Below are 23,892 nucleotides of genomic sequence, written 5' to 3' on the forward strand. Positions count from 1 at the left end.
CACGTCTCCCCGGCCGCCCCTGGAGCTCTGATTGGCTGCCTAGTGACGGACGCCTCGCCCCTTGGCGCTTCTCTCCGCCCCCCCCCATCCCTTCCCGCGTAGCGACGCAGGCCGCTTGGCAAGGGCCACCTCACCGTGGTACGTGGGGGAACTAGGATCCATTGGTGCAGGAACGCGAAACCGGGATGAGGTAACTGACCTGAGGTGGTGGCTGGGGACCGAGAGGGCCCTGGGATACCGGGATGTCCGGATGCCGGGCCTTTGGACCCAGTGAACCTGCATGTAGGGCCTCTTAACGGGGAAAATCGGCCAGCCACGCCTTCTGTGGAGATCTTGGTGTGGAAACTGAGGCCTAAGGAGGGCGGTGTCTGGGTACTAGGCCTGGCGACTGGCCAAAGGACTGGTAGCGCCAAAGCCGAGTCTAGAATCTCGGGGAAAGGAGCCTCGGTGCTTGTGCGTGACTGGAAGCGACGCCGTTACCTCGGCAATCTTTTTGACCTTTTAATTACCGAGGACGTTCCCGGTGGTATTAAGACTGGAGGAAGGACGTGTAGGAAGGAAAACGAGGATTCGAAGTTAGAAACCGCAGGCGTTTAGGATCAGTTGTAACTGCATTGCAGTGGATTTCTTTCTTTCATTTATTTCCATCATAGTGGTTCATGGAGGCAGTAAAAGAGCACGACTAGGGAGAGGTGATTCCCGAAGGATCAAGGCTGAAGCTCGAGCTGGTGTTCTGGTAACTGGGTAACAGTATTAATAATTGATCAATAATCGGCATTCTTTTTCTCCGTCATTGTTCATGAATTTATTGTAAAGATGAGAAAAACATACACAAATGTTTACAAATGATTGCTGTAACAAGTGGTTGATTTTCAGGACAATTGTGTAATCAAACTATACTCCCTTACTTCTTTATTAGGCATATTTGTCAGTTTATTGTTCTATATCGGTAGGTGAATGTATCTCCCTCGGTCTGTGAACTCAGACTGTTTCATATGGTAGGTAAGTGCTCAGGTTTTAGAGCCAGGATCTCTGGGTTTGAATTCCAGCTTCATACTTAAAAGTGTGACTTTGTGCAAACCAAACTGCCCCAAATTATGCTTAAGGGTAAGGGATGTGATGCTCAGTGATAGAGTACTTGCCAAGCACCGGCAAGGCGCTGGGTACCAGTAGCAGCATTGCAAAAGAAAAAAAAAAGTTATAAGTATGCTTATCATTAAAATTAGGGGAAAAGAATGCCTGTTCTTTGTGATCCTTGACATGATTAAATGAAAGCATTTGAACACTTCATAGCACATAATAAGCTCTTCAAATGATTATTATTAAGCTCAGTTGTATTGTCATATTTTAAGACTATCATTTTTCCCTGCCTTCTTTTCTAAATTTTGGATTATTCTAGGAGGTAGGAATTGCTGTTAATTTTACTTTCAGATAAGAAAACTGGTTAAGAGAAGCTTACTTCTTTAATTATTGTCTGAATTCTTATCAATGTCATCTATTTAGCATTTCACATATTTTGTATGCTTAAGAAGTTTTACGTTTATTTTTATGTATGTACACATAACACTTTTCTTTCCCAACCAGAATATTAGCAAGGAGTCTGCCCCATATGTGTCATCGTAAAAACTATGAATAGAAAATATATAAAAGAAAAAACTGACTAGTGAACATGAAATATGGCAGAGTCCCTCTAAAACTCATAGAAATGCAGTTTCAAACAAGACTATACTATTTAAATAGAAATCTCAAAGATTGGCAAAAGTGTAAAAGATAATATTAAAATATGTATTCCTATGATTCAGTCATCACCATCATAGGGAATTTGTCCTATGGGAATACTAGCATGAATTCATAAAGACTCACACATTGATATCCGTTGCTTCTAATAATATACAGCCTAAATGACATCCAGTTAGCACACTTAAATGTATTTTGATGCACTCTTATAAAGGAAGGATAGCATAATGCAGCCATTGGAAAGGATGAGATAATTGTATATACTCCCTTAGAAAGTTTTGCACCTACTATGTGCTAGGAGTTGCTCTGGGCTTTCTTTTTCCTAGTACTCTTAGCAATTTTGAAATATTCTTTAAAATATTTGCAAAAGGTGCATATCCATATATGAAAAGCTTCTATTGAAGAATAAGACAAGCCAATAAAAAATGGTTAAGGGATATGAATAGAAAATGTATAAAAGAAAAAAATGACCAGTGAAATGAAATATGCCTGACCTCCCTAATTAATATTCAAAGAAACGCAAATTAAAAGAGTATACCATTTGGATATGAAATTAAGTAAAATATTTTAATGATTTATATTTTTCCCTACAAGGGATGATTTTGATGCCTATATTATGGTCAACTTTTTGAAATAAAGGATAGACTGTAGTGCCAGTTCTGAATACTAGCTAAAAAAGTGAGCTAGAAGTAGGTTATTCAGGAATATATTTTGTGATTTTTTACTCTTTTACAAGGGAGGGAATACAATGAACATTGTAATTAAAACCATAGGTTTTGCAATCAGACTAATCTGATATGTCTGATGCCACCATATATTGATGAAACCATGATAAGTTTCTCAACTTTCAAGTTTTACTTTCTTATTTGTAAAATGGAAACGATTACAAGGTCTATCTCAGAGTCCCATTGTGAGAATTAAATAAGATAATTCATTTAAAAGTACTTAGCAGAGTGCTTATCTCATAGTAAATACTTAAATATGTTAATTTTTATTAAAAGTAAGGGAAAGCTAGGTATGGTGCTGCATGCCTGTATCTCAGCAATACAGAGATGTGAAGCTGAGGCAGGAGGATTGCAATTTCAAGGCCAACCTCAGCAATTTAACAAGGTCCTAAGCAATTTAATTATACCCATCTCAATATAAAAAAATAAAAGGTGTTAAAGTGCCCCTGGGTTTAATCCCCAATATAAGAAAAAAAAAAGAGAGATACTTTTTATTAAATGATGACTTATGTTGAACTTCAAATACTTAAAAAGTTTTATATAAACAAATTTTAGTAACAATTTGAGATGTGAACTTCTAAAATTTTTAGGAGAATTGATTTTATTCACTATACTCTAGAAATAATTTTTGGTTTTCTTATAATTACACATTTCTGAATCTTAGTGTGATGTTTAACTCATGTCATGTTAAACATCTGTCGTGTGACACAGCCACAGTGATGGGATGGAGGAAATCACCACAGCCAAGCCAATACGTAGCATGCCCTGGAACTTCCAGAATTGTGAGCTAAATAAACCTCTTTTTTTTTTTTTTTATTAAGTATTGGAAAATGAAGTCATGTAGATGCCTTCTGCTAGCATAATACCAGAATTCCAGGACTCCAAGGAAATCAGGTGTTCAGCATAAACAGCATTGTTTTTAGGAACAGTGAACTACTCTTTTCACAGAATAGTAGAAACCCTTCTAATATCCACATTCAAGATGCCAGCCAAGGAATGACCTTGTAAGCAGACCTTTAAAACAGTAGCCTTATTAAGTCTGCAATATGAATTTTTTACCGCACACTCAGTTTTTCATGTGTAAATTCTACTCCAGAATTGTACATATCGGAGAGAGTAAATATAAAGCTCCTAGCACAGTGAAAATGCAATACCAATACCTATTATAAATGTTACATGTAAGGTATAGGGATGTAGAACTCTTTTAGATGTACATTAATTAGAAAAACTAATTTCCTATAAAGGAAGAAATGAAAAAAAAAACTGCATTTCTAAAACAAGGCAAGAAAAACTTTTTATTCATATTGATCTTCAATTTCATACATTATTTAGGGAATGAATATTTTATGGCTTTTTAAACTTTATTTTCTGATTCTGTTAAAATACAGGTGATATGTGAAATGAAGCCAACAGGTACAGACCCAAGGATCTTATCTCTAGCTGCTGAGGTTGCAAAAAGTCCTGAACAGAATGTCCCTGTTATATTGTTGAAGTTAAAAGGTAAGAAAAAGACTTTATGATTTTTAAATAAAATCAATTCTATCATTGGTTCAGTTTTGAATTGTGCAGAGAAACCTTAACACTATGATATGGCAATGATTTTTTTCCTTTATATTTTTAGAATTGTTCAACATATAAAAATATAAGTAGCCTTTGGATATACTGAGCAAAAATAAGTATATCTTATTTTCTTTTGCCTTAGAAATAATAAACAACACACCTGTAGGAAGCTCAGAATTGAAGAAAATCAAACAAGATATATACTGTTATGACCTCATTCAATATTGCCTTCTGGTCCTCGGTCAGGATTGTTCTCGAATCCAGGGTGGGTGGACTACAATTTCCCAGCTTACACAGATATTAAGGTAAAATGAATCAATAAGTCAGCTTGTTCTTAAGGAATTTAGTATTTTTATTGTGATTTACAACATTTACTTCTATTTTATTTATTTTCCTTATAGGAATTGGAATATCCTGTGATAGGTTTTTAATTATACTTTTAGATTATTATTTACTTACTCTATTTGGAATTTTCTAAAACTTCCCTGCTAAACTTCAATAAATGATGATCATTTATTATGCTTATTACTAAGTCACAAGTGGCTGATCTGCTCTTTACTGACTCAGGAATATTTGAAGAAATGAAGAAATTAAGAACCTACATCTGTACTTGAGAAACTTAAAATAGAGATTGGGTGGCAGTCATGTAAATGTATGTCACAAGTGGAATGAAATTGGTGCCAAAATGAAAGTGCATGAGCAGAGTAGTATAGGAGAACAGATATAAAAACTATTCATTTCACTTTGTATTTATTTTGGAGACTAACTTTCTAAACTGCTTACTCCTACTTTATTAGATAAAGTATTTATTTAGATAAAGGCCAAATTCACACTATACAGTTGAAAATTTTAATAAATGTATACAATACTCTTTTCTTCTTTAGTTTTTGAGTTTAATGATTTTCTTAAGTAATCTTTAATTACTTTATGTTTTGATAAAATATGCTAGCTCATGACAGTATTAATTGAGCATAATTATATTTACTAATGCTTTCTATCAAAAGTATATACTCTTAAGTAATTAATTTTAACAACTAAAGGGAAAATAAAAACTGTTGCAGTATATGAACATTTGCCATTAGGTGTATAGTGGGCTCAATATGTAGTTTTTATTGCTTGTTATTGTACATTTTGTTGGAAAGACTCAAACAGTAGTACTCACTCATTAGCCTACAACCCTTGATTTGGGGACTCTTTGGTATTAGTCTACTCCATAGGTACTTTTTTGACTTCTGAGTGTTGAATTCATATCCAAAGAGTGGCTTTTATGTGAAGGTTGAAGAAGATTCATTTCTTCTAAATGACTTTTTGTCCTCTAATGTATATTGTAAAGTGTTCCTCCTAGAGTTAGGGTTTTGCTTGTTTTTCCTTCTAATATAAGAAATATGCAGGCAGATAATTTTCAGGTCTTAGAGAAGTTGATCTGTTGGAAAGCAGAGCTGGTGTAAAATTAAAGAGTATTTTATTTCCTTATCTGTCCCTCAAAAATTAATCCCATCCTGAATATGGTGTTTTTCAGCTGTTGGATGTCTGAAATGCTTCACTTAACAGAAATTTTATTCATGAATTAAGGTATTTTATGACTTTTAGAGTGATTGAGCCCAGTTCACTGAAAACTCAGCTCATGTCTTTTTATTGTGAGCCGAGTATCTTTGATTTCCTGAATGGCTGACATGTTCTTTTTTAAGATCTATGAATCCTGGACCTAAATACAAACAAGATCCATACTACACTATGCTTTTTATAGAAAGTTATTAGACTAGTTTTACAACAAGTTTTTTATTGACTTGGCAACAAAAGCAGGATATTCATTAATGTATAATGTCTAAAAAAGTTAGAGCATTCAGCTGATGTTTATGATTAACACAAATAATTTACATTCTTCTTTAAGCCATTGCTGTGTAGGCTTAGATCCAGGAGAAGATGCAGAGGAATTTTACAAGGAATTACTTCCATCAGCAGCAGTAAATTTTCTAATTTTGGAGAGACGATTGCAAACATGTTTCATCAATGCAGCTAAGGTGTGTGTTTAAGTGTTTTGTGTTTATAGCCAATTCATTTTAATTTCTGAGAATATGTCCTATTTTATTTTTTAAATGTGCAATATTTGACTGAAAGTACAATTAGTATAGAAGATTTAACATTCTAAAAATCACAATAAAAAAATTATCTCTACTTTTGACATTTTTTATATGCTAGCTAAAGCAGACTGTATTTTTTTTCAAAGAATCTGCCTTACTACTCAATTTTGTGCTTCACCCATAGTCACTTATGTCCATAACATCTTCCTAAAACATACTTTCTACTTCAATTATCTTGTTATTCCACTCTGTATATTAGTTTGTTCTCTAAGCCTAGAACTTTTCTCAGTAGCTACAATGGTGAAGAATAATAAAAATGATCTTTCACATCTCTTCTCTAATCAAGAGATTAGAGATAGTTTAATAAGTATTTCTTTTGTACATTGTGCTAGATGCTACATGAACTCTTCTTTGATCCATATATTGCCCAATTCCAAATATTTGAAGATTTTCTGGATACTTTATTGGTACCAATTTTAAATATAATTTTATTGTGGTCAGATAACATTATATCATTTTAATTCCTTGAATTATTTTCAGAGTTGTTTTATGGCCCTCTATATGCTTCATATTGGTTTGTTTTTCCTTTTCGCACTTTAAAGATTTTTTAACATTGTCTTTTACTATCTCTTATTTCTGTTATAAATTTAGCCTTTGTTTATTTTCATTCCCCTTTATATAATATAGCCTTTTTATTTGTGGCTGCTTTTCAGACATTCCTATTTTCTTTGGTTTTCAGCAGTTTTTCTTTGATGAACATTAGCGTGGATTTCTTTTTTTTTTTTTTAAATGATTGTAAAGATAACTTTATTTTCTGTATAAACCCAATGAAAATCATTTTAATAAAGGACTACTGTGTTTACATATAAACATATATCTAAAAGCTGGACTATATCTAAAGCTGATTTTGGTCATAACTCAGAGAGATGGCCACCCTGTGCTTCCTCTAAATTCTCTTTTTTTTTTTCCTTTAATTTTTATTGTTGGTTGTTCAAAACATTACATAGTTCTTGACTTATCATATTTCACACTTTGTAGCGTGGATTTCTTTATATTTATCTTGCTTGGGGCTTACTGAACTTCATATATTTGAGTTTATGTATTCATTCACATTAAGAAAATTGCCACTGTTTTTTCAAATAGTTTTTTTCCTGCCCCATTCTCATTCTTTTCACTTGGGTATTCCAGATTGCTAAGGGTCTATTCATCTTGTTATTATTGTTTACTTCAGTTTGGATCATTTCTGTTGCAGTTCACTGAGCCCTTTCTTCTGAGATGTCTAATCTGATAATATTCCTGTCTAGTGAATTTTTTATTTCATGTATTATATTGTTTAGTTCTGTGATTTCTATTTTTCTCTTTTAGAGTTTTCATAATGGATGAGATTCTCTGTTTCTTCACCTATTACTCTCATATTTTCTTAAAGATTCTTTACCATATTTATTATAATAAGTTCTTATTTACAAATCTAGTTCATTTGAGAGTCTTTCTATTAACTGTATTTTCTCTTTACACTGGTTCAAATTTTTCTGCTTCTCATGTCTAATTTTTTGTTTTATAATGGACACTGTGACTGATACATTCTTGAAATGCTGTTTTCCTGTGAAAATTGTTGAGAGCAACTAAATTCTGGCAGATTGGTTGAGTTTATAAAGCATTGGCTTTAATTTTTCTCAGGATACATTTACTCTAGTTTTGTAGTTAGAGTATTGCCTTTAGTCCTGATTTATAATTCTTACTTCTTAGATGTGGTCCTTTAGTTTAAAAGTTGTTAATTCAGATTGTCTAACTAGGAAGAACTTAAACTCCAAATTTTTTGTGCCTAACACTGGGTGGATGATGAAATTGCCGCTAATTTCTTTCAAACTTCCCCGGGACTCCTTGGAGTCTCTTCTCACACATGCACATTATAGAAATCAAGAATTTATTGGAAATGTATAAATAGATTTTAGAACTCCTTGCTTTGTGGCTTACTTCCTTCAGAGATATTCTGGCAGCCCCAAACTCCAACTTCTGATTCCTCAGCCTATTTATACTATAGTTGTTTTTGTTTTTTTAATTGACATATAAAAATTTACATATTTATGAGGTGCCTGTGATGTTTTATTACACATATACATTGCATAATTTAAATCAGAGTATTCATATTTAACTACTCAAAACATTCATTATTTCTTTTTTAATATTTATTTTTTAGTTTTAGGTAGACATAATATATTTATTTGATATTTATGTGGTGCTGAGGATCGAAACCAGTGCCTTATGCGTGCAAGATGAGCACTCTACCACTGAGCCACAACCCCAACCCCACACTATTTCTTTACAGTGAAAACATTCAAAATTCAGTCTTACAACTTTTTGCATACATAGGACATTATCATTACCTATAATCACCATATTGTGCCATAGAACACTAGAACTTATTTCTCTTATTTAAATACAACAACTTTTTCCCATTTCTCCCCTCTCCCTACTCTTCCCAGATTCTGGCAACCACTATTCTACTCACTCATCTTTTCTGAGGTTTTGTTTGTTTGTTTGTTAAGATCCCACATTTGAGCAAGATTCCATATAAGTAAGATCATGTGGTGTTTGTCTTTCTGTGCCAGGCTTACTTCGTCTAACATGATGAAATTGACTTCTGTTCATATTGTTACAAGTGATAGAATTTTATCCTTTATGACCAAATAGTATTCCATTATATATATGGGCCACATTTTTATATTCATTCATCAGGTTTTTTGTCTTTGTTTCTTGGTACTGGGGATTGAATCGCAGGCACCTTACCTTTGAACTACATCCCAGCCCTTTTTTGTTTTGTTTGTTTATTTGTTGAGACAGGTCATGCTAAGTTGGTGAGGCTTGTGCTTCTCCTCCCATAGCCTCCCAAGTTGCTGGGGTTACCTCATGCTCACTGCACCAAGTTATTCATTCACTCAACAGTTGATAGACTCATGAATAGTGCTGCAGTGAATTATGGGAATACTGATTTCTGTTTGGCTTCTTGATTTCATTTCCTTTGTATATATACACCTATTAGTGGGATTATTGGATCATATGTTAGTTGTATTTTTGATTTTTTGAAGAACCTCCATACTCTTTCCCATAATGGTTGTACTAATTTACATTCCCACCACAATGTTTAAGGGTTCCCTTTTTACCACATTCTTGCCAGCACTTTAAATCTTTTGGATAATAGTCATTCTAACTAGAGCCAGATGAAAAGTCACTGTGGTTTTGATTGGCATTTCCCTGATGATTAGTGATGTTGAGCATTATTTCATATATTTCATGTTAGCCACTTGGGTATCTTCTTTTAAGAAATGTCCTTTTAGTCTGCTGCTCATTTTATAATCAGTTTTTGTTTGGTTGGTTGGTTGGTTTTGTTTTGTTTTGTTTGCCATTAAGAAGTTCAAGTTCCTTATATATTCTTAACCCCTTATCAGTTATATAGTTTGCAAATATTTTATCCCATTTTTAGTTTTATGTAATCCTGTTTGTCAGTTTTTGCTTGTAATTCCTATGCTTTTAGAGCCTTAGCCAAAAAATGTTTGCCCATTCCTGTGTCCTAAAGCTTTTCTCCCATATTGTCTTCTAGTAGTTTCAGTTTCAGATGTTAACATTTGTCTTTTATATTCATTTCAAGATAATTTTGTATATGATGAGTTGCAGGTGTCTCAATTCTTCTACATGTAGATATTCAGTTTTCCTAGCACCATTTATCTCCAGTGTGTGACACCTTTGTTTTAAATCAGTTGAGTATGGATTTATTCTAGGACATTTATTCTGTTCTATTGGTCTATTATACCTATTCCCTGCTGCTTTGGTTACTGTAATCTTATATATTTTGAGGTGAGTTTTATTCATTTTTACTCATGATTCCTTTGGTTATTTGAGGTTGTTTTGTCTGTGTGTGTGTGTAGTTCCATGTGAATTTTAAGATTTTTTTTTTTTTTAGTTCTGTGAAAAATGGCATTGTTAGATTATAGCTTCTTGTTTGAACTCCTTTCTTTGTGATTTGTTAGAGATCATTTCCCTGTGTTACACAAACACTGGCAAGTACTCTTGACAGAAAAGCCAGAAGTATTAGGGATCTCCTGAAAAACAGAACCAAAAGGAGCTACCTCTCTCTCTCTCTGTCCTCCCAACCTCCTTCCCTCTCTTCCTGGAGGGTGGGGAAGCAGGGGCAGTGGGAATTGGCAACTGGGGAAGCTGACAAGTCCCAGGATCTACAGTTGGGTGGTGGCATAGTTCCAGTCTTAGTCTAAAAGACTGAGAACCAGTTGAGCTGATGGCATAGTACCAGGCTAAAGGCCAACAGGCTCAAGACTCAGGAAAAAAACGGTGTTTCACTTCGAGTCTGGCCAGCTCAAAGGCTGCCAGGCAAGAGGAATTTCCTGTTATTTGAAGGAGAATCAGCTTTTTTGTTCTTTTCAGGCCCTGAACTGATTGGATGAAGCCCACCAATATTAGGCAAAACAGTTGACTTTACTCAATCTAAAACATTAAATATTAAACTTATCCAAAACTACTCTTGTATCTGGTGTGTACCCAGAATAGTGTTTGGTGAAATATCTGGGCACCCCCATGACCCAGTGAAATTGAAACATAAAATTAACCATCACACAAGATAAATTTGTATCTCAGCCAATACATTTTCTTTCAGGGTCGCATCTACATGGTTTTGTCTATTCTTTAGGATCTTCAGATAATTGCTTTTTACATTTTTTTCCATAATTTGTCATTTTGATCAACAAAAGGTTGGTTAGCAAATTATGGTCTGTAAGCCAATTCCACTCTGTTTTTGTAAAATAAACTATTGGAACACAACTCCATCCATTTGTTTATATATTATCCATGGGTGCTTTTATTCTACAACAGTAAATTTTAGTTGTTAGAGAATGTAACACCTAAAATATTATCTGGCCTATAACTAATAGAAAAGTAAAATTTATAAAGAGAAAGAGAAGGAATAACAAATGTGAACAAGAATGTTTAGAAAAAAGCTTGAGGAACCAGTGGTACTTGATCAATATATCTCAAAAGAATGGATAAGTTTTGGAAGTATGAGGCAGGGGAAAGGGACAAGACCAAAAAAGAAAAAAATAAGTAAGTATGGCATATTTGAATTCCTGTTCAGATACTTACCAGACTTAAATTTATTACTCCAATCTTTCCATAAGGTTTAAAAGTAAAGTAAGGTTGGACAAGATTGCAAAGGGCATAGGATTTCAGAGAGAAGAGTTTGAACTTGAATGTACAAATATTAGAAAAGGCTTTTTAGAAGGCATGAGTGTGCTAATAAGAAAACATTTCTAGATTATTTCAGTAAGTTAGAGCTAAGGTAATAATGCCTTGATTCTTTGGACAAAGAGAATTAAATGAGATATTATGAAAGAAACATTGAAAGAATATAAAAGATAAAATATCAGACACTGGTTTTAAATGGATAGTGTATATCATTGTAGAGCTAAATTAAGCTGACCTCAAGGGTTTAAGGCCTCAGATGTTTAACAGAATTAGGAAACTAGAAACTTCATGAAAAAAACAACATAATTGCTTTGAAGTCAGTTGAATTTTCAAATTAAGTATATGGAATCAAGGTTTGATATAAAGGACATGTCAGTACTACATCTGTAGTTTGGGAAAGCCTCATAGATGAGTGCTAGTTAAAACTTGGAAGAAGAGAGTAATAGAGAATGAGCTTTCTTAGAGAGACAGTTTAGAGTTAATATCCAGTAACCATGTCCAGAGCCTTAGAGATGTCTGAGATAGATGTGGTTTATTTGTGCAAAGTGAGAAACTGTGGCTCCGTGTGCTGGATAGGTAGAGAAAATCGCAAAATCTTAAGAAAGCCATATTTAATTTTTTCATATATTTGTCACCTTAAAGATATGATTTTTTTAGGTGCTTTGCCTGCAATTTAAAAAATTTAAGTGGCAATATCTATTTTTATGGCTTCATGGTCTATTTCTGCACCGTCCAATATGGTAGCCATGAACCCTCTACTAATTCAGCATGTAATATACCTTTGTTGAGGAACTGAGTTTTTTGTTTTATGTTATTTTAATTATTTTGAATTTAAAAAGTTGTGATTAATTAGTAAACTTAGGTTTGAAACAGCTTGAAAGGGTGTCTACTTTTTCCAGTTGTTAGATTTTTAAAATTCTAAGTACACATTAATTATTTCTAATGAGAATTTAGCATCCAGAGTGAATGGTCTAGAAATGTAGCTGTACTACCCTTCGTGACTGACAACACTTGAGAATTACCATGCCTTTTCTGATGTATCTTTGGGTAAAAATGGCAAAGGCAGTTTATGGAACCAAAGTGATTCTTAGATCTAATATAACATTTCTTTTGTTTTAGTGTTTTTTTAAGAAGGTAGGTTTGTTGTTTGTTAACACATGCCTGTTTACTGAGCACTTAACTTTATCCTAGAATAATGGGAAGAAAATACTTAGCATTATTACAGAGAATAATCATAGCTATCATAAATTTTTATTCTTGTCCTCACTTTTTTGCTACAGAACATTAAGAAAATGTTTAAGTTAATGTCCTTTATAACACTTTCTGTTAAAGTTAGGTAGCCAAGCCATGGTAGCACACACCTGTTAATCCCAGCTAATTGGGATGCTGAGGCAGGAGGATCACAAGTTCAAAGCCAACCTGTAGCTGGGTAGTAAAGAATCCATGGGGGATGGGGAAAACAATTCCAATGCATTCTGTCTGCAGGGATTTAAGGAACATCCACTGTATGAGACTCTGGAGTTAATCCCCAGTACTACAAAAAAAAGTTACATGGCCAGTAAATGACAGAAATTTCCAGTAGAATCAGTGTTTCTTATTTTCCACTGTAAAACACTTAATTAGACTAATATTTCACCTTACTTTCCAGAAAGGAAAAACAAAAACAAAAAAATCATCATTTGTTTATTGAATAAATATTGATTGAACATTTACTATGTTTCAGAACATTGAGTTATAACAGGGAGCTAAATGGCTTGATCTCTGCCCTCATTAAAACTGGAACTGAAAAGTACTATTAAAAAAAGCATTACATACTGACACCTACATTTGCATATTGAAGTGGATTTCAACCTGGCCACATAACCACCAACTCTTCTACCTAACTGTAAAAGATACAGATGTCCAGACTTTGTCTTTAGAGAATGAGAGTCAGTATATTTGGGCTAAAGCCTGTGCTAGGGTGTATTTTAAAAACTTCACACATAATTCTGATGCATAGCAAGTGTTGAAAAATGCTAGTGTATCAACTTGTACTTTTGTACTACTTATTTTGTTTTATTTTATCTGGATAACAGCCATTTATAGAAGGTAGAGTAAGTATTAACATACTATAGCTACAAGTTTTACAGTTAAGAAACTAAAAGGACTATAAAACCATGTAGTTCTTAGATCCAGAAACTGAGTCTTCTAACACCCCAAAGAAGTCTCTTTTTTTTTTCTTTTTTTTAGTGAAAGTAATTACAGAACTGTCAATTGGGTTTGTCTTTTGTGTAAAGGGTGAAGAAAAAGATGAAATACTGCACTTTTTCCAAATTGTGACTGATTCTCTATTCTGGCTGTTAGGTGGCCATGTTCAACTCATACAGAATGGTAAGAGAAAAGATTTTAATGTAACTGACAATAATTGTAGAGTTAATTGCTAACAGTTTGATCTCTTCTAAAAATAAACGCCTTGTATACTATGCAGATAACCATAGTGAAGTGACATCATGTTGAAATAATCCCGTAATTAAAAAAGTCATTTGGATATTCCAGCTTTAAATAGTCCACATTGACAATGTGAATATTATACTCAAGGTAATATTGCTAAAATACAACTTTCTCCTTAGCTTTTTTCTGTTTAGCAAATCTGACATAAGGATTAATAAGAAGTTTAATCTTGGAAAAATAATTTGTTTTAAAGATTACTGTTACTGTTTTAGATATGCTATAAGACAAATTCCTATGTACATAGTAGATATGATTTAACTCATATCCTAAGTGAGAATAAACTTATATAATGACATTTTACTGAACTTAAAAGTCATATATTTCTGCTTACATTGAGAAATATAAATATGGGTTAATTTTATGTTGTTTGTAAGATTAAGAAAATATTTCTTGGTGATAATTATAGCACAGTTCTTATTCTTGAAAAAATTCGTTTAACATAAATGCGACACCATAAGAACATTGTTTTTTCATTATTTTGTTTTGTTTTAGGAAATAATACTTAAACTGAAATCTTCTTTTAATTCAGCTTTTTTCCTTCAGAATATAATAGACATTGAGTCATATAGTTCTATAAGCATTGTGAAGAAAAACATAATCCCATTCTATTTCCCAAAGGCATCTACTTTAATAATGTTTTATACTTTGGATAGTTATATGTACATAGCTAAGTAACATGCATAAATAATTTTTTAGCAATATTTCCTGGTATGGACAAATATCATTATAAGTTCCCAATTTAAAGAACTATTTAACCAAAAACATAAAGTACTTAGGACTTTGGTTATAAAGATCTAGTAAAAATTGAGAAAGTACTTGAAATATGCCATATTCCATTTTGAAACTACGTTTGGAACTAGATTAAATGATTATAAATTCATATTCAAAAAAACAAATTAGTACATTGAAAATGAGATTTCTGATAACCTTTTCATTCTAAATAGAAAAATCTCCTGGAGAAATGGCTGACTATAGGTCTGGGGTAGGAATTACACAAAGATAAACCCAAAAGGCTCTAAAATACCAAGTGGAAAGGAAGCAATCAAAATCTATTAGAATTCTGTGAAAAGAAGTCAAGAGCCAACCTAAGGTGCCTTTTACTGGCCAAATAAGGAAATTTGAACAGTCATAAAGATAATAACTATAATTGATTGAAACACATCAAATTCATTAGCAAGACTTTTTTAAAAATCACCATAATGTCTGCTAGGGAACTTATTTTTATTATTATCTTACATATAGATAAAGAAAAATTTCTCTTTGTAAAAGCATTCCAGACTATGGCCATTCCACCCCTGAACATGCCCAGTCTTGTCTAAAAGTGTTCAAAGTAATAAGTGAAAATGTATGATAGCACAGCACCCATTTTGCAGCCCTTAATGATTTAACAGATTTGGAGGTTATTTAGCCATGGTTGTCATTAGGTGCTTCCTAATAGATTATAACATCACAGATAAACTGTATGTGCCAGAAATTCTATCCTGGGTCATTTCAATCCTCTAATGCCAACTATTCATATAAAAAACATCAGAGAAATAAATTATACCTCTGGAATATATTCAATAAAACTGGACTGAGAAGTTGAAAGAAAACTAGACTGAGAATTGACACAGTTTATTCAACAAATAAATTGCAAGGGAAATAAGAAAGAAGAATCTATAGGTTAAAAGGAATTTCAAAGATAGCTAATCACAATTCATGCATATCATTTGAACATTGAATAAATTTTAAAAATTCACAAAGCAGTTAGAAGTTGATACACTTGACTGGCTATTTGATGAAATTAAGAGATAGTTATTATGTTTTATTGCTTAGTAATTAATTTTTTGGCAATTTATATTGAAATATTTATGGATAAAATAATTTGATGTCTTAGATGTATTTCAAAATAAAATGAGAGTGGATGAGGGAGTAGGTAAAATAAGTTTCACCACTAGTTGATCATTGTTAAAGCTGATTGACTGGTTTGTGGGTATTCATTATAATATCTTATATGCTTTTATGTATGTTTGAAACTTTCATTGTAAAAAGTTGAAATAAGTAAATAAATGGGTACAGCGTCTGTTTTTGTTTGGAGCAGTAGTGGCAGTAAGGTAGGACTTATTCTACCAAATAGTTTTCTGACTATTGAAAAACAGAATAGGAGCTCTAAAAATAAGTTATATAATAATATATTATAAGCTAACTGGCATAAAATTAAAATGGAATCACTGTTTAGTGAGTTATTTTAGCTAAATTTTTCCAGTGGGGAAAAAAATTGTATACATATTAGGTACTATGTGATTTTAGTGAATTCAAAGTTAATTCCAGAGTTATTAATAAACATTTAAGTAAATAAAAATGGAAAATATGCTTATTCTAGCTACAAAGAATGTTTAAACTAACAAAACATAAAAAGCAATAGAAATATTTAATAATAGTAGAATTATTTTTAAGTTGTTAAACATTTGGAAAACTGGTGGGTAGTGAAATACTGGACTATATAAATAGAATCAAAAAACAGGAATTAATATGGGAAAGAAATCAAATCTGTTCCTTCAGAATATAGAAAAGGGAAAGAGTCACATTATTTGATAGAAGCTAATGTAGTGTCCCACAGAGCCAGCTTGCCAACATACTTGATTTTATTTTACTTTTCTGCTCAGCTTTGAAGAAGGGATAAATAGATAGATAATGACATTTACTGGGAATATACCCTTTTCTAGGACATTTGTATTAGCTATTGTGAAAGCTACTTATTTCTAGTTTTACAGATGACGAAATGGAGTTTCTAAGAGGTTAAGCAACTTGCGTAAGCATATTATGCCAAGTCTTCATAATTTCTCCTCAGTATTTAAATTAATTCATTGAAATTCATTGCTAGAAAAGGTCTTCAAATTTGGAATATATTATTTTATGTTCAGTTTAAAGAGAGGTGATAATAAATTCATTACTATTTATAGAAATTATCTTGAGTGTAACCTTTCATGAAAATAGAATGCCTATGACTGTTTAAATACATCTGCCTACATCTTAAAATCTTTATTGTAGAGTACAAAGAGCCAAGAAATTCAGCAAAAATGGTCATGTTTTGATTATATTTTAAAAAGGCAAAATTCCACTTGTGGTATTACAGAATCTACTTTAATCTTTCTTTCTTTTCTTCTTTTAGTCTTACAAAGTGACCATTTCTTACACTTACTGCAGACTGACAATGTTCAAATAGGATCTATAGTCATGACTTTGCTACAGAATATACTACAGATCAACAGGTGACTTGATTTTATATAATGATACTAATTTTTTATTTTTTGAACAGAAGCATTACCAATTTTATTCCAATTTTGCTGAAATCAATTGCATTTGACTTGTATGTGATACTTAAGCTATGTTACCATTGTCTTTCAGGAAAAAATGTAAAAATACTATAAAAGATTAGAAATTTATTATCAAATTGCTATCAAAGCTTAAGAAGATCTTAGCCAAATCCAGGCTTAAAGAAGAAATTAGTGTAATACCCAAAGAAAAATATTAGGGTCACAGTAAAAAATGCTTATTCTCTTATTTATTTAAGAAGCAACAAGCTTAATATTATGATAAATACTAAAGAGGCATATAAAAAAGTACTAATTCCTCAGATGAAAATAAAAAGGCAAAATATACACAGTTGAAATCATTCTTTCAGTTCTGTGTGAATTAAGCAGCTAGTATGTGTCAAGTACTGTCTGTCATTCCATTTACAAAGTTGATTAAAACTCAGAATTTATCTTCAAAGATAAATGGTGGTAGAGTGGAAGAGATAGGTAGACACATGAACCTAATTATTGTGTTACGGTATTAAATATGTGCACAAATGTTAGAGAGCTTCTGGCCCAAACTGAGAGGGGATTCTTCCTAATGAAGATAACACCTAAGATGAAAATTTAAGGATGATAAATTGTCCAGGGAAGATGAGGAGAAAGCAGTATATGCAGATAATAACATGCAAAAGCATAGAGGTAAGAAACACACTGAGAGTGAAAAGTAGGAAAATCATTGTTGTTGGGACTTAAAGTTCAGTATCAGAAATGCCTAGCAAGTTCTGCAGAGGGTTAAATCTTGAAAAATTTATATTCTATGTTAAGAAAATTAAGTCTTATCCTATAGGCAGTGGGAACCATTTTAAGTGAAGATATTTTAAGTAGATGAAAATGGTCAGATTACATTTTAGTTTTTTTACTCTGGTTGCTACTGGAAGAAAGGTAAGTGGAACAAAACTCTAGACAAAGATGGCACCTAGAGGAAACAATCTCAAAAATGCAAGTGAAGAAATGAAATCTTGATTTTGAACACTGATACCTGGGGATGGATTTTAGAAAATAACCGATTAAACTCATCAAGACTTCATGTCCACTTTTTGTTAAGATGGAATAGTAGAAATGGATTTACCATCACCTAAAAAAAAAGACATTAGTTTTCAAGAAATTGAACATCAGTCAACTAATGAGTTAAAGTAAGCCCAAAGAAAAAATAAATGTTGTATTAGATTTCTGTCACTATAACAAAATACCTGAGACAATCAACTTAGAGAAAGATGATTATTGCTTAGTATTGAAGGATCCAGTTCATGATCAGTTGACCCCATGGATTTGAGCCTGTGGTGAGGCAGCACATCATGGAGGGAGAACATCGTGGCCAGAAAGCAAAAGAGAGGAAGGGGTCAGGGACCCACAATCCTCTTCAAGAAAGTGTCCCCAAAGACCTAAAGACCTGCCAATAGGCCTCATCTCTCAAAAGTTGTAGCACCTTCCAATAATGCCATCATGGAGACTGAGCCTTTACTATACATGGACCTTTCAGGGACATTAAATATCCAAACTGTAACAGAAGTGAACCTCACAATTGTCTTGACATAGTATTCAGACAGTTTCTAGCCAGTGATATAGGGAAGTGTATCCCATCCAGACTGAGTTGAAGACAGAGAGAGCTGAGAATACAAGAAGAACAAGATAACTAGAGTACACAAGACAGAATATCAGAGAAGAGAGCTACCAGAGATTGGCAGAGAGGTCCCTTCAAGTCAAGAGTGAGGTAGAAATATTGGTCACATATGTGTAAAAAGAAAGGAAGAAACTACCCAATGTCAGGAAAAGCAATAATTTAAAAGGATTTAAACAAAACAAAACAAAACAAACCACAGTTCTAGGAGTTTACACAGGTTTGGGAATCATGCCTGTTACTAAAAGCTAAACTGGAAAACCTCATAAACACTGGAGCATGAGGTAGGGTGGTATCCAAGAAGGTTTCACCCTGTTGCTGTGAAGTGGCACCAAACTGAGCACTATTCCAGACCATCCAAATCAATCATAAAATTGAGGCCTAAAAAGATCAAACTATCTCAAAGTATCTTAACTAAACATGGCTTTTGAAACTGCTATGCATATTACAATCTTTTTTTTCTCACTGGAGGGTATATAAATGTAGGAAGTATAATTCTTAATAAATAAGTTGGATTTATCCCAAGAATTTAGGGCTGGTTTAATATCCTAAAGTCAATCAGTATAATGCATCACTTTAACAAACCAAAAAAAGAAAAACCACATCATTTTATCAGTAGATATAGAAAAAGTCTTTGATAAAATCTTACATTCATTCCTCATTTTAATTAAAAAATCTTCTAAAGTAAATGAGTTTTAAGTGGTAGAACAAAAAATTGATATAAAATATAAACTGAAATTTTATATCCAGTTAACAGAAGTTGAAATATTTAAGAATTGCAATTTATAAAGCATAAAATATTAAATCCAACAAAAATATGAAACACTCATTCACTGAATTATAAGTATTGCTAAGAAGAATTTTAAAATGTAGAAATAAATGGAAAGATGCCATGTTGTATACCTTAAACGCATCCTATTAAAATTTCTATTTTTGTAGAAATTGACAAACTGATTGTACAGTTCATATGAAACAAAAGGATTTAAAGTAGTCTAACTGGCTTTGAAAATGAATAACAAAGTTAGAGAACTATGCCTAATCTAAAAACTTTTTCATAAAACTACCATAATTAAGATGATATGCCAGTGATGTTACTTCTTTAATACGTCAGAAACATCAATGAAACAAGATAGAGTCAGGAATAGACTCACACAGATATGAATAGTTGAGAAGAGTAAAGGTCATTCATTGGGGAAAGGTAGCCTTTTAAAATAAGTTGGAACAGTTGGCTATCAATATGCAAAGACCTACATGTGAAACTTAAAATATAAAACTTCATGGAGAAAATTAGTATAAAACCTGTGTTGAGCAAAAATTTCCTAGATTCTTAGGTGTAATGCTTAATGTAAAATCTGCAAAATAAGAAATTGATCAGACTTAAATTAGACTTCATCAAAATTTCAGAAGTCTATTTCTGAAAAGATACTTTTAATGAAATAAAACATTCACAGACTGGGAAAAATATAAGCGAAGTATATATTTTATTAAATACTTGTACCTAGAATACATAAAGAACTCTCAAATTTTAACCAAAAAATTTTTTTGGAAAATAATTGGATGCTTCATGTAAGATGTATGGGATGTATGAATGACAAATAAGCAAATGAAAATATTTTGTTCAATACCCTTAGTCAGTAGGAGATACCACTACATAGCCATTAAATGGCTAAAATTTAAAACACTAATTCAAGTGTTGACAATGATACGAAGGAGCTAGATCTCTTATACATTGCTTCTGGGAATGTAAAATAGTACAATCACTGTGAAAAATAGGTTAGTAATTTCTTAACAAGCTAAATGTATACTGCCACATTATATATATCCATTCTACTCCAATACTCTTATGTATTTGCCTAAGAAGAATTGTACACAGCTCTTCATAGCAACATTATTTGTAATAACCAAAGACTAAAAACAATTTAGATGTCCTTTAACAGGTAATTAAATGGTGCTATATCTATTCAATAGCATACTACTCAATAATAAACAAGAATGAACTCTTCACATGGCAACATAGAAGAATATAAAAATAATGCTCCATGAAAGACACGAGACAGCAAGAAATATATACTGTGTAATTCCATTTATGTAAAATTCTAGACAATGTAAACTAATTTGTAGTGACAGAAAGCAGGTCACTGATTGCCTGAAGTGTCAGTGACGCAAGAGGGAGAAACTATAATGAAACACAAGGAAGCTTCGGGAATTATGGATGTATTCATTTTCTTGTGTGTGTTGGTGAAACATCAAACTGATCAAATTCTATGTTTTATATATGTGTAGTTTCTTGAATATCAATTATACTTTAGCTATTAAAAATAAAAATCCTCAGGATGTGGTGCGTTTTGTAATGAAATAAGATGAAAGGTACAGTCAAGTATGACACCAAGTTGTCTGTTTTGGGAAATTGGACTCTAGTATATGAAATACATAAGGAGCTAGCTCTGTGAGATAGGTGATGAATTCAGTGTTGGATAGGTTGGTTCAGCAGGCAGTAAAATAAGTGTCTATGGGGCTGGGGTCATAGCTCAGTGGTAGAGCGCTTGCCTACCATGTGTGAGGCACTGGGTTCGATTCTCAGCACAACATATAAATAAATTAATTAAATATAGGTCCATCAATAACTAAAAACAATTTTAAAAACCAAGCATCTATCCAAATCTTTGTAGACTAAAAATTATCAAATGGGGGCTGGGGATGTGGCTCAAGCGGTAGCGCGCTCGCCTGGCATGCGTGCGGCCCGGGTTCGATCCTCAGCACCACATACCAACAAAGATGTTGTGTCCGCCGAGAACTAAAAATAAATAAATAAATAAATATTTAAAAAAAAAAAATTATCAAATGTCCATCAATAACTGATTCATGAAGAGAGGTGAACTAGAGTTACAGATTTACAAACTAACAATTTATAAATGGTAGTAAAACTGAACAGGAGAAAAGATAAGGTCAGTGGGAAATATGAATAGATGGAGAAAAAATGGGTTGAAAATGGATTCCTGGGGAATAATCTTTAAGGGGTGTGCTGGGGAAGGGGAGTCTATAAAGAAAACTTTAGAAAATTTTGTCAGAAATATATGGGTGGAGGGTGAAGGAGTGAACAGAAGAACATTGTATCAAAGAATCTACGTGGGTGGAGAACATCAAGTACAAATAGGTGGTAGGAAAATAAGCTGTTAGTGATATATGTGTGACATGGTATTTGTGAAGTTATATTAATTAAATGCACTTTGATGAAGTGTAGTGAAGTAATGAGGAAGAATGCCAAGTGTAGTCATTTAAGAAATGAATGGGGAGGGAGGAAATGGAATCAAGGAAGTTTGGACTTGAAGCAGAAAAATAAGATGGGAGTTAGTGGCCTGCAGAACATATTTTTAGGATTGGGAAATTTAAAGAGCATTTAAAAACATTTGAAATAATGTATTATAATCCATTAAATCCTTTTGGAATGTGGAGTAAAGAAGTAATCAGACTGGGATAGGTTTATCTACGGAAGGCTTTTTGAAATGAACATATATTTTACTTGAGTTTTGAATGGTGTGATAATAATGAAATGATGCAAAGGAAAGGATTGGACATCCCTGGCATAAGAAATAATTTAAAAACCAAGGCAGCATAGAAACATGTGTCACCAAGATTCCCACATATTTCGATTGAATGACCTTTAAAGTCTTTCAACTCTGAGATTTTTAAATTTAAAAGAGGCTATTGGACTCTCTTAAAATTACTTTGGTCATGATTGAAGTATAATTTCCAAAAGGCTAAAAACATGACATAAGCAAATATAAAATTTAAGTGATCAAAAATTTTATTCAACACTCTCATGAGGGAGCTAGTAAAATATTTATAGAGGCTCAAAGGAGAAATGGAGGGAGATTTATAGAATTGGTTTGTCAAAGGATTATAGAAATGAACTTGCAAATAAATTTTAAAAAATACTAATAGAAAAAAGATCACTGTCTAATAAAGCAATATATCGTATTAGCCTTTAGAATTACCTTTTGTACAGGACAGAAATCATTTGCATTGCTATTGTGTAGGCGTCTTATTTGCCTTGTTCTCAACTAAACATCATTGACAATATTCAATTTCCACCATCAAATTTAAAATACCTTAATAGTAAGTGGTCAAACAAGGGTATATGTCCCTACAAAATCACATACTCCTTAAGGCACATAGTGAAAGAATAATGAGTAACCCCTTTTGACTTTTTCTAAGTTGTAAATATTTTTCATGACATCTATAATGCAAGATGAAATTGTCAGTATAATGAAGGAAACACCAAGGAAAAATAAGATTCCTTCTAAATTAAGTACATAATCTTTGTACATTACCTAGCAAGTGACCTTGAACTGTCTTGTGATTTTGCTCATATTGTTGCCTTGAAATTTTTGAAATGCTTGTTATTTAGTATGTTGTGAAATTCTCTTCTGAATTTGTGAATTTCTCTGAGGAGAGGACTTTTTGTGACTACTTTTTGTATTTTCTATTATATCTACCATGGTACCTTATACACAATAGGAATTCAATAAATTCAGTAAATAAATGTTAATGTTTTAGGGGCTGGGGCTGGGGCTATGGCTCAGCGGTAGCACACTTGCCTGGCACGTGTGAGGCACTGGTGTTCGATTCTCAGCACCACATATAAATAAATAAAAGTCTATCAACAACTAAAATAAAAATTTTTAAAATAAAATAAAAAATAGGAAAAAACGAGAGCAGAGTAAATAATAAAGGTTATAAACTGGAGAGCCTGGGAGGGAAGGGAAGATGGCGGCGAGGGGAGTGCATTACCCCCGTGTGCTGCTTCACTGTGTGGGAGTATGACAAGTCAGGACGGCTAAAGGATATCTTGTTAGGAATTTCCAGCAATAGTGGGGTGCTCCGGAACCTGGAGGAAGGATTTCCATCGCATGAGGATCGGCTACGGGGACTCAAACGCGAGAGGTTTGTCGCACGGAGGGTAACTCGGCTTATTCAGCAAATCGCCCCGCAGCTAGAGTATGCAGCGCGCGCTGGGATAGAGACGCAGGGTTACAGCGCTGCAGTTTCTGCCAGCCGCGCAAGCACCGTACTCAGGGCTGAATTCTGGGTTC

At 32.9% G+C, this 23,892-nt stretch overlaps 1 protein-coding gene and 1 pseudogene across 3 annotated transcripts in view; both read left to right on the forward strand.

The window, feature by feature from the left end:
- Positions 1–748, forward strand: part of LOC107143112 — a 15,071-nt pseudogene extending 14,323 nt beyond the window's left edge.
- Iqcb1 (IQ motif containing B1) overlaps positions 71–23,892 on the forward strand; it is a 52,360-nt gene continuing 28,538 nt past the window's right edge. Inside the window, exons 1-7 of one of the 3 annotated variants that reach the window (XM_015486878.2) lie at positions 71–190; positions 654–744; positions 3,851–3,962; positions 4,165–4,327; positions 5,914–6,043; positions 13,630–13,723; positions 16,995–17,094. In XM_015486878.2, coding sequence (XP_015342364.1) covers positions 3,863–3,962; positions 4,165–4,327; positions 5,914–6,043; positions 13,630–13,723; positions 16,995–17,094 — 587 coding nt within the window. In that variant the 5' untranslated portion in view covers positions 71–190; positions 654–744; positions 3,851–3,862. The remainder of the gene's footprint in view (positions 191–653; positions 745–3,850; positions 3,963–4,164; positions 4,328–5,913; positions 6,044–13,629; positions 13,724–16,994; positions 17,095–23,892) is intronic. The other 2 variants (XM_015486877.2, XM_048794445.1) reach the window with 2 other exon arrangements.

This window comes from Marmota marmota, unplaced genomic scaffold (assembly GCF_001458135.2).
Source record: "Marmota marmota marmota unplaced genomic scaffold, marMar, whole genome shotgun sequence".
Taxonomy (NCBI): domain Eukaryota; kingdom Metazoa; phylum Chordata; class Mammalia; order Rodentia; family Sciuridae; genus Marmota; species Marmota marmota.